The sequence below is a fragment of the Bolinopsis microptera genome, chromosome 11, assembly GCF_026151205.1.
Source record: "Bolinopsis microptera isolate Bmic1 chromosome 11, MBARI_Bmic_1.0, whole genome shotgun sequence".
Taxonomy (NCBI): domain Eukaryota; kingdom Metazoa; phylum Ctenophora; class Tentaculata; order Lobata; family Bolinopsidae; genus Bolinopsis; species Bolinopsis microptera.
The window spans coordinates 6,309,937-6,322,289 of NC_087082.1; the positions used below are offsets into that span (position 1 = coordinate 6,309,937).

The window sequence follows — 12,353 nt, forward strand, 5'->3', positions numbered from 1 at the left end:
ACAATGTTACAACCTTACAATGAGACTTGTGAGTGTGTCAACATGCGGACTTGTTAAACAGCCTATAAGAATACACGTTAACCTTTACATGTTAATAATAGTGCTGAACTGTTAGTCTTCCTTCATAGAGTGCTGAACTGTTAGTATTCCTGCACAGTGAAGAACTGTTAGTCTTCCTTCATAGAGTGCTGAACTGTTAGTCTTCCTTCAAAGAGTGCTGAACTGTTAGTCTTCCTTCATAGAATGCTGAACTGTTAGTCTTCCTTCATAGAGTGCTGAACTGTTAGTCTTTCTTCATAGAGTGCTGAACTGTTAGTCTTCCTTCATAGAGTGCTGAACTGTTAGTCTGCAAGCACAGAGTGCTGAACTGTTAGTCTTCCTTCATAGAGTGCTGAACTGTTAGTCTTCCTTCATAGAGTGCTGAACTGTTAGTCTTCCTTCATAGAGTGCTGAACTGTTAGTCTTCCTTCATATAGTGCTAAACTGTCAGTCTTTCTTCATACAGTGCTGAACTGTTAGTCTTCCTTCATAGAGTGCTGAACTGTTAGTCTTCCTTCATAGAGTGCTAAACTGTCAGTCTTTCTACATTGAGTGCTGAACTGTTAGTCTTCCTTCGCAGTGCAGAACTGTTAGTCTTCCTTCGCAGTGCAGAACTGTTAGTCTTCAAGCACAGATTGCTGTACTGTTAGTCTTCAAGCACAGAGTGCTGAACTGTTAGTCTTCAAGCACAGAGTGCTGATCTGTTAGTCTTCAAGCACAGAGTGCTGAACTGTTAGTCTTCAAGCACAGAGTGCTGAACTGTTAGTCTTCAAGCACAGAGTGCTGAACTGTTAGTCTTCAAGCACAAAGCGCTGAACTGTTAGTCTTCAAGCACAGAGTGCTGAACTGTAAGTCTTCAAGCACAGAATGCTGAACTATTAGTCTTCAAGCACAGAGTGCTGAACTGTTAGTCTTCAAGCACAGAGTGCTGAACTGTTAGTCTTCAAGCACAGAGTGCTGAACTGTTAGTCTTCAAGCACAGAGTGCTGAACTGTTACTCTTCAAGCACACTTCCCTCTCCACACGTACAGCAGAAATTCTATAGAATGTTCTAGACCGGTTAATCGAATAGCTGAGAGGGTCGTTCTTGCCCTGAAGTACCGAGTGCTATAATATAAACAGTTTAGTGCCTCTGGTCCGACCAGTTTATTTGCTTTGTGTTCAGGACTTTGAGAAGTCGTATTTTCTATTCGTTGGAGATTTACTCTAGATTATAAATATGTGACACTATGCTCACATTTAATTTCTAATCAAAATATTTACTGTAAATGGTCCATCAATATTCGAACTGATCACAACCCGTCAAGAATTCATTTTTTCTCAAAATACGATCACTATTTCTTGTAATGATACGATTACAACTGATCCCTATTATTTTTTGTGTAACACGATTACTAACTAAGCCCTAACCCAATTCCTCGTCTGTAAACCTCTGAAAAGCGACCAATTACAAACCAGATTAGCTCTCCACAGTCCACACCGCAGTATGAGTATTTATTCCGCGGAAAGGTTTGCCGCAGGTCAATATGCATTTATTGCATGGCTTACCAGTTTAAGTGCATATTGTTGCTTGGGACATTAGCCGTCATGGTTTCTAACTATAGCTCCCTTTTTGTCACCCACAGTTCGATACCTGAGTGTTTTTAGTGTGTCACCTAGGTGTAGTGGCGGTATTTTTTATTGCTCCTATATATATATTTGTATTTTAAACTCATTACAACACTACAAATTTATTACATTTATTGAGGACGTTACAGAAGGAATTGATTTGATGTAGTTGGAGGAGTCCTAACTCTCCTCACATCCGAAAATGGCGTTTCTCTTGTATTAAATATGGTCGTGCTGTGTACTTTCATGTAAGTAGAACCGCCACTTATTTTTTTTGGAAAACGAAATTAGATATAAACAGAATAGTATTACAGGTTATATATTATGCAAAAATAAAACCCAGTCCATGGGACTGAAAAAATTAGTTGACTTTCGATTCGAAAGAGTTAAATTCTAAATCATCCATGTTAGATAATTCGTAAGTTTTGTTTGAGGTATTTCTTGATCCTCTAATGCACAATAATATTAATTTCCTAATTAAAAATGATAATTTACACCGATAATAATTTATAATATCGTTGTAATTCTGCTTCTTCTTATAAGCAAGTTTGTTGCAAAGCAGTTTCTCAAATGTCCTGGCTTGAGGTCCCATGCCACCCGTTACTGAATAAATTAATGGAGCGAATGATCCGTGCTCTACATTAAGTATTCTCTCGTTGTAGCATCGTGTTTTCCGTCTCTCGGCGTTCTCCTTGGTCTTCTTTGTCGAATGACCACTTATCAGTTTTTATATTACAGAGTCAGTGCTCCTTTATCAATGTTTATATTACAGAGTTAGTGCTCCTGGCCAGAGTACGTGACTAATTACCGTATTATACTGGCTGCATGCTATGGATAATGAACTACAGGTGATGTGTGCGAGGAGCAATAAGTATTACTGGCTACAAACTCATCACAAACCAGATAAATCACCCGATAAATCATGTTAGGTGGCATGCTAAATGTTAGTGGCCACAAATAGGCCATGTCACCTGGTCTGCTGACGGAATCACGAGCTTAGAACTGATTATTGTCTGTAATATATTTAAGTGAAATATGTCTATATATTAAATATATTTAAATGAAGTATGTCTATATACTTATATATTTAATATATTTAAGTGAAATATCGAGGGATATTATGTTCGTAGTCCAGTGGTAGTGGAGGGATATAAGTTATATATAGCCAAGTATAATGCTGTGACTGGTATGAGGGCTTAAATGATTTGAATTGTCAGTTGTTCATGGGCGAGCACCTTATGTCAGAATTGTCAGTGTGTGGGTGTATCAAGTTGGTCTAATGGTCATGTTTATGAAGGAGTAATGGTAATGACGCATGTGCAAGATCTGCCCAGCACTTCAAAATGCAGGATCATTCATTGAGTCGTTTATACACCCTTGTAAACGAAACCTTGAACGTTCATATTTATAGCTTTGTGAAAGTCTCTGCTGATTGATCTGCTATCAAGTGAAAGTGAAAGTGTTTTTGACTTTGAGTAATCTGCTGTCAAATTGTAATCTGTCAAATTGTTAGCATTCTGAGGTGTTCAGCATAAAGGTTAGGTCCCGGGGGTGAAGTGTGGGGTGAAGCTTTACACAAAAAGTGAAAGTGAAAGTGAAAGTGAAAGTGAAAGTGAAAGTGAAAGTGAAAGTGAAAGTGAAAGTGAAAGTGCAAGGTTAGGTCCCGGGGGTGAAGTGTGGGGTGAAGCTTTATACCTCTCCCAACTTCTCATAAATCTGAATTACTGCAGACATACCAAAAACATTGAATTTTAGAAAAACAAAATGTTGTAGCCTTAGTGCGAGGCAGGAATAATCTTATACAAAATCTGCCTGTACAATGCAAGAAACCCAACCCTCTGCCACTTTTTGTAACCAGACGACAGAAGGTCCTTCCTAAATATCATACCCCACCCCTGATACTATTAATTTTTAAAGACTTCATGGTACTGCTCACAGCGTCATTTAAGCTGAAACTCCCTCATTAAGCAGCAATAATACCTCATTAAGCATCAATAAGCGTAGGATCAGGGCGGCAGACTAAAATTCAGACTTATTTCATTTCAGTCTGTGCAGCCAATAGACCCAATTATCTATGACTGTGAGGCCGTTACAGCAAATGATTCTATGCATTTTGTGTGAGCTGTGAGGCTTGATCAGAGGCACGGCTCATATCCTGATGACGACTCTAGAGATTTGCTTTCTGGAAATATCACGTCGTTGCCTGGAACAACACGTCATGTTATCCAGATACCCCCTCCCCTAGATGTGATTTGTGTCCTAAAACAGTTGGAGCTCTTTGCTTTTCTAGATTTGTGAACGTATAATTGTCTAGATCTCTAGATATATACACTGTTAGCGCATTATGTACAATGATTCCATGACTTTGTCATTGCTCTATTCTCGATTTGATGGAGGTTGTAGTCGTTATTTCTTATCGGTCATTATTGCATGCTTTATTTTGGTCATATTTTAGGCTTTTTTTGTATATATTACGTCGGTTTTTCGATATGATACTATTGTTATATTTGCGAGAAGTTTTGTTTAAAATTGTTATTTCTTATCAAAAATTACCGCATGCCATTAGGCTATCAGCAGTAACTCACCTAATCGTATTAAAAGCAGTTATTCTACCTTGTCTCACTGTACATCCTCCTTATCTGGTGGCATGATAATATGATGATAGCACTGTTCTCTTTTGTAGCACTGACAGGCGACAGTAATTAACAGCTCGGCAATGTTTCTGATAATTGGATGTTTTCGCAGTTAACTTCAAATAAGTTTTACGTTTTTGCAGATATATGGTCATCTTTTTATGCTGAATATATTTTATATTTGAACATGATGATCAATAGTTCTTTTCATATTCTTTTTTTATTTTTTCTTTCTTTTTGCTTCGCTCTGATGAGTTCCCGACCCCAGTTCAACCACATCAATAACCATCAAACCTCTCCCAATATCAATAAGTATTCATTACAGCTCACGTTAAAAACATCTATACACTCCAACTTACGCGTCCCTCCTCCTTCTCCTTCTCTCCTCTCATCCTCCATCTCACACAATACACATTATCAAACATTAGTCACGTGCTCCTCTGACCTGCTTGACAACAGCAAGCATCACAGTGTCTTAGATAAGCAGACCTCCCCATTGCTCACATCGCTACCTCGTGCAGTAGCTGATTGGTTGTACGACTGCTCCAAGGCTCCTCCGCAAGCAATTACAAGCCTCCACAAGCACGCTGCACTGCCGAGCTCACTTCGACAGAAAGCCCGAGTTATAGCCAGCACGTCTAATTTCTTTTTTATATTGTTTCTGACGCCGCTAATTCGCGGAGATGTTCAGCTGCATGATTTCTTTTTGTTTCTTGAGCAAAGGCCCTCTGATTTTTTGATGGCTACTTTTAATTGCAGTCAAGATACTTCGACACAAGAATATGTTATCAACTCTCTAAAATTAAAAGTCTTTTATCTTGATCCATAAAATCATCATATATGCATCTTTGGGTCTAGGACAATTTGCCACTCGCCAGTCACTTGTCCAGATAACATGATAAGCTCTTAAGGTTTGTGCACCTCAAGTAACGTACTACTACTACTACTACAATGTTGGAACTAAGTCCGATCTACGCCAGATAACCTCCTCCATATATCCCCCATCCCATATATCCCTCAAGTAACCTATCTTCCTGAATATTCTCAGACAGGTTGAAGGCTTTCCTTTCAACTAAACACCCAGCCTCCACCAAGTAACCTATCTTCCTGAACCAAGGAAGACACAATAAAAGTGCCGTTTACTGAGGAATCAGTCCAAATTTTCAACATAAACTTAAATCTGCAGACTTCAGTCAGGTTTGAAGGGGGTTCAAAACGTGCTGTAGTCAAATGTTGCTGCCTTAGTGCCTTTGAGCAAGGTTTGCCGACACAGCGGTAAAATAGAAGTGAGGGAATCGGAGAACTGCAATACTCTGAGAACATCAGCACATTAGCACGTTCACAAGTTTACATTTGATAAAACTGTTGGAAAACTACAAAAGTTTCCAGCTCTCGTATAGCAAACGTTTGCTCCTTTGTAATTATAACAATTCAATATCAAGATCCAAGTAGCTTCATAGACTGGCATGGAGCATTTATTGATGTAAAATCTATTTGAATTTTCAAATTCAACAATTTTGTAGCACTGCAATCTGCATTTGCAACTTTACCTGGTGAAGGGTACATTGTCATTGGTAGCATTGCAATCTGCATTTGCAACTTTCCCTGGTGAAGGGTACATTGGTAGCATTGCAATCTGCATTTGCAACTTAACCTGGTGAAGGGTACATTGGTAGCATTGCAACGAGCTTTAACTGCAGGTGTGGTGGCACTGCAAGGCTCTTATTTCAGATGCCATAGAGCAGCAGTTTCACTACCGTCCGTATTGTGATATAAATATCTCTCTCGAGGTTTATTTACGCTATAAATAACTGCCCCCGCTGTAGCAGTGATGGGTTACGCGGTAAAAATATCTGTCAAAACTAGTAATTGATGCCGTTCTTGATGCGATAAAAGGTTGCCAGGGCAACATGCGGTGAAGTTGCGTGATTCAGACATATTTTAGAGTTTTAGCAGGTCAAACAGATTATCTACCCGGACACCAACGTCGCTTCAAGTCCTCTTGCAGAAATATCATTTGTAGTTATCGTAGCAGTAACAAGTAAGTACACCGCATACCGTTTAACATAGTATTCGACAAGTCGACAACTAATCGCGACTTATATTGTTTCCTGGAGAATTGTTGCGAATTTTCCTCGTTTTCAGAGAGGGAGGGAGGTAGGGAAAAGAATTTATTGTGTAGTTGGGGCGGCTATAAGTATGTGCTGTGTTGTTGATACCTCAGAATGTTTTATCGTACTATTGATCCAGTTTCGTCTGCTCTGCTGCACTTTAGTTAAACAGAGCCTTTAATCGATCACCACGTGACCATGATGGTAACCACGTGACCATGGTAACCACGTGACGTCATCCATTAGAGATCTGACAAAGTCGGTAAATGTAAATGTAATGCGGATAATATTTAATGTAATTTAATGTAATGCATTCCTCCAGCGTTGATATGTCCTCCGTTAAAATACATTAATACAGCAACCAAGCGTGCCGGTTAACCTAGAGAGTAAGTACTCAGTAATTAATTAGTTAATTAATGAAGAAGTGGTTAAGGGGTTTTCCAAAACTCCAGGGGCTCGTGAAGTGTCTTACACAACCTCTCCGAGCCCAAGATCCGTAGTGCGTGGTGAAGAGCCACACCCTTCTCGAGGTGCCACTGTTAAGCTTAGTAGCCTGTTCTGGGTGATTCCAGTTAAAACAGGTGAACGGTAACAGAACACTGCGGCTCTAGACCAGTACAGGTCGAAAAATATAACCGGGACATCTGTCTCGTTAGGACTGCATGCGGTTCATCGGGTGCGAAGGGCCAGCATCCCTTCCACCTCAAATAACAACGCTACTGAAACAACACACACATCAAATGGACGGAGTGCTACTTCCAATTCAAGGACGGATGGTTCCAGCATGACGGAGGCTGGGCAAAGCCTACGGGACCCCAGTCGCCTGATGAGAAGAGGGGGTACTCGTCATCCGACCAGATTTATTAGTCAACAGATCATCCATGTTGACCCTGCTTCCAACAAATCCAATCCAGTAAATTATTGCAAACAGTTTTTACGTTTTGGAACATGGAACGTTCTATTTCTTGTCAGCTCATCTACACAGCTCTACCAACTTAGTCAAAACATTGATCAGTACAGATTGGATCTTTTGGGGATCACCGAGACTCACATGCCTGGATCTGGCACCACTCTACTTGACAATGGCAGTCTACTCATCCATTCCGGTAGAGTCGACGGGATCAAGAGACAGGGAGTCGGTCTCAGTCTTTCAAAACGAATCAGAAACTCCCTGATATCGTTCACTCCCACATCGGAGCGGGTTATAACTGCTAGGCTGCATAGTAAGCAAATCAACATCTCTGTTGTTGTGGCCTATGCTCCAACTGAGGGTGCAGAGGAGAGTGAGAAAGATAAGTTTTATAGGACACTCACAGATACATTTGATGGGCTACCTCGTCACGATATCAAGTTACTGCTCGGCGATTTTAATGCAAAAGTAACATCAGGCAGATATGGAAGTGAAGCGGTCATCGGTGGGGAATCACTCCATAGCTCATCAAATGACAACGGGACAAGACTTGTGGATTTCTGTGCGACGAACCAGCTTGTCATCGGGGGAACTCTCTTCGAGCACAAGAACATTCACAAGGGAACATGGCGGTCCCCCAACGGGCTCACCGTCAATCAGATAGATCATATCTGCATTGGAAAGCGGTTTCGTCAGTCACTTTTTGATGTTAGGGTATGTCGCGGGGCAGACATCGGCTCCGATCATTATCTGGTTCTAGGACTGCTGAAAATCAAACTTCAGTCAGTGACAAAGATCAACGCCAACAGGCCCAATGTGCCTGCCATTGAGCGCCTGAGGGATAGTACTACGGTTACAGAGTACAATGTGGCTCTTCAAAACCGATTTGCAAGTCTGGATAATGAGGTCAACCTCGAGGATATGTGGCGTAATCTCAGTCAGACCGTCACTGATGTCTCACTGGAGGTACTAGGCAAAAGACCCCGGAAGGCAAAGGAGCAACACCTGTCACGGAATACCAAGGATTTATTGATTCAGCGGGCACAGTTTAAGCGTAAAGACCCAAACTCAGACGCTAACAGGTCAGAGTATTCTAAACTTAATAAGTTAGTCAAGAAAAGCAGCAAGCTAGACGACAATAACTGGGCAGTTAGAGTAGCTACTGATCTTGAAGAAGCAGCGAGCAAAGGTCAGCAGCGTGAGGTATGGGCAAAGATCAAGAAGATCTCTGGTAAGAACAAGAAGCCTCAAGCATCTTGTGTCCGGGACAAGGACGGTAGGAAGATCACGGATCCCCAACAGCAGAGGGATAGGTGGAAGGAGCACTTTACTGAACTTCTGAACCCTCCATTATCAAGTGTCGACCTTGCCGACCTTGATACAGTACCACCCCAACCCCACTTTAACTCTCTCTCTTGTTCGGATGGACCACCCACCAGAGACGAGATTAGTTATTCCCTGACAAAGCTTAAGAACAACAAAAGCCCAGGAGTGGACGGGATAACTAACGAGCAACTGAAGTATGGTGCGAGTGCTCTAGTTGATCAACTAGAGTGTCTATTCAAGAAAGTGTGGGAAGAAGAGACTGTTCCTGAAGATTGGTTAAAGGGTGTGATCATTGTTATTGGGAAGAAAGGAGACACTTCAGTCTGCGGGAACAACAGAGGGATCACCTTAAGGTCTACAGCATCCAAGCTTTTTCAGATGATTCTTCTAATTAAGCGGTTACATGCTGGTATGGAGTGTCTCCTCAGGGAGAATCAGTGCGGATTTAGACAGAACCGCTCATGCATTGATCAGATTTATTCTCTCCGAACTATTATTCATAACTGTCTTGAGTTTAACATTCCTCTTTACATTAATTTTGTGGATTTCAAGGCAGCGTTCGATTCTATCAGAAGGGACTTTATTTGGTGCAGTATGAGACACTATGGGCTGCCTGAAAAATATGTCAGAATATTTCAGTCATTTTTTGGGGGTACCATGAGTGCCGTGAGGGTTAATGGGGAGCTGACAGACTGGTTTGATGTTAATTCAGGCACAGGTCAGGGTGACATTCAAGCACCTCCTGTCTTTAATTTCTGCCTAGACTTTTCTGCATTTCTGGCTGAGACCAACAAGATCATCAGTCAAGGCGCAGTGCTGCAGAAAAAGATGAAGACGGTCGAGGAAAAGGTCATTCTGGACACCGATTATGCTGATGACATGGCTATTATGGACAACTCAGGGGAAGGCCTACAGGAATCAACTGATCTATTAGTTCATTACAGCTCCTACGCTGGGCTCAGAATAAATGCAAAGAAGACCCAATGCATGGCTGTAAGCAAGTGCGCCACCCAGCGACCTTTCATCAAGGATGATTGTATTGAGCTGTCGGTTGAGGGTGAACCCGTCGAGCAGGTTAGCAACTTTGTCTACCTGGGTGCAACTATCAGTGGGGATGGGACAATCAACAGAGACCTGGATGTCCGTATCCAGAAGGCTAATGGCGCCTTTCATCAGCTCTGGAACATTTGGAATAGCAGAACTATAAAGACTCCAACCAAGATCAGGATCTATAGGGCTGCTGTTCTCACCATCTTGTTGTATGGAGCTGAAGTCTGGAACACCACCAAAAAGCAGATGAAACGCTTCGAGGTTTTCCATCAAACCTCCTTGAGAAGGATACTTAGGATTAAGTGGTTCTTTCATGTGACCAACGACGAAGTTCTTAGGAGGGCTGGCATCAAGTCAGTTGAGACTTTCATCAGTGCTGCCAGGCTACGTTGGTATGGACATGTAGTTAGAATGCCAGACTCTAGACTACCGAGGTTTCTGTTGAACTGGAAGCCAAATTATGGAAAGAGGTCAAGGGGCAGACCCCGTAAGAACTGGAAGTCCTGCGTACTCGAAGATGCTGCTAAGTTTACAGGTGTTGAAAACATCGACAACGACACAACAGAAGCTTTGGCTACCAACCGAGTACAGTGGAGACATATGTTACGCCGCCAACGCGATGTGTGTGATGCAGGCCACTCCAACGACTAGGAGGAGACCTTACCATGTAACATGTAACATGTATGTAATGAAGAAGATCTACAAATCTCATATCTAGGAAGTTAACTGATCATTCGATGAAAATATTAGTAAAAATATTAGTCTTCAGGTTTATATATAAGTCTTGTTTACAAGTCGTTTGTGTTTCGGCTATTTGTATTTACAAGGAAAGCAGGAAGCAGGTAAATGTAATGCGGATAATATTTAATGTAATAAAATTGGCAGGAAGGCGGAAGCCAAGAAGTATGCATCTCCGATGTTTGGAGCGGCCCGTAAATATTTTCTCTGTGCTACCGTTTTGCCGAACCTCTTATATTACCGAGTCAAATTACATTATTGCTACCTTACTCGGGATTATTACGACGGTTTTATTAACGACCGGTTAAAATATGGTTCGGGAAAAATATGGCGAAATTGTTCAAAACCCACCACATTTTCCCGGTCGCCATTTTACCGGTGTCCAACCTTTCAATTTTAGATTCAAAAATTTTGTCTCAGATGTAAATTTCCTTATTAGAGATTTTACCAAAACCCATATTCATGGGTAGAGTGGACCGCTGCCAGTGTCTCTCTTTCCCAAACAAAAGGAAATGATATTAATTTGATTGACCGTTCTCAAATGCAAAATGATACCGAGAATGAAATCGGTCGCTCGCTTTTTCCATTCATTCACGGCTTACGAATTGTAATAAATTTCGATTGATTACATCAGTCAGATGCTGTAAAAATCTCTTTGGGTTGCGTTCGGATCGATACCTAGTATTTCGGGGTAAGGGTAGTAGTTATTGCTTATTGAATTAGCTGAAGTTTATTGAATCTTTATTGCCGAGTACAGCTGCCTTTGGGTAGATCTTCTTAATCTATTACAATTGTAAATGAATGGGAAAAGCGAGCGACCGATTTCATTCTCGGTATCATTTTGCATTTGAGAACGGTCAATCAAATTAATATCATTTCCTTTTGTTTGGGAAAGAGAGACACTGGCAGCGGTCCACTCTACCCATGAATATGGGTTTTGGTAAAATATCATCTCTTTTTGATTATAATGTCAGGGTACTTTATAAAGTCGAAATATAAACTGATATTTTCATTAATTAATAAGGAGGAAGTTTCAACGATTTCGAAATTTTCCTTTAAAAACATTTCCTTGTGTTTAGGTAAGCATATCGGTCGATCACTGACTGAATATGCCACCTAATACTCATTCAAGTTGGCATTAAATTCATATATAATGACATTAAACTGTCGTGGCAAAGCAGAATTTGTTGGAAATCACGAATGAGCAAAATTCTCACCTTTCGCACGTGCAAACTTTGAGCGGACGTTGCGTGCGCATCCAATATTGAATCGCCGTAAATTTTTTCATGTAATTGTTTTATATATAGCTTGATAAGCATGCAAAGTTTCAAAGTATTTCAAGAAGAACTGTAATCACAACGGCACTCTAAAGTTGACAGAAAATGACGAAAACAGCAATTTTCAGTGATTTTAGCAATTTTCTATCAATTTGGGCGTGTCCCCACGTGTGCAACTTTTCGATTTTCAACTTCAAAACTAGCCTAATGCACAATTTATACCTATAGGAAGCAGAACTGAGCTCCTCAACTCAAGGCATGGCCCAACACCAGAGAATACTAAATCGCAAAATTGACGTTTTTATAAAATAATTCTTCAAAAAAGCACAAACTTCAATGACGAATATCTTTATGAAGGAGCAAGCTAGAAAAACTTTCCGGTAGATTTTCAGAATGCTTGAACAATTATCTAAGATAAAAATTTCCTCAGATTTTGAATAAAATTACTCCTTAATGGTTTAAAATTAATTTTAAAAGTTATTACTTTGTCAAAAATCAAGTTTTAAAAACGGTTAACTTGATGACGTCATCAAGGGGTGTTTATGACGTCAAATAATTTTTTTATACAATGTAAACTAGAGTGTAAACAATTATTTGCAAGACCTGTGGTCGGAAATGGCTTTATCTTTTATACTTTTGAATCTATGGACAATTAAATACA

The 12,353-nt window shown here is 40.5% G+C and overlaps 2 protein-coding genes across 7 annotated transcripts in view; both read left to right on the plus strand.

Annotated features, from left to right (window-relative positions):
- Positions 1-12,353, plus strand: part of LOC134823570 (calmodulin-A-like) — a 97,822-nt gene that overhangs the window by 42,525 nt on the left and 42,944 nt on the right. Inside the window, exon 1 of one of the 6 annotated variants that reach the window (XM_063835099.1) lies at positions 1,778-1,784. The exons of the other annotated variants lie outside the window; for them this stretch is intronic. The gene's annotated coding sequence lies outside the window, so the exon portion shown is untranslated. Of the gene's footprint in view, positions 1-1,777; positions 1,785-12,353 lie in introns of those variants that run through there. 6 annotated transcript variants of the gene reach the window in all.
- LOC134823581 (uncharacterized) lies at positions 7,176-10,613 on the plus strand. The gene is made up of 4 exons (XM_063835116.1): positions 7,176-7,189; positions 7,364-9,322; positions 9,572-9,701; positions 10,563-10,613. Exons 1-4 carry the CDS (start codon positions 7,176-7,178, stop codon positions 10,611-10,613), a joined length of 2,154 nt encoding a protein of 717 aa, XP_063691186.1.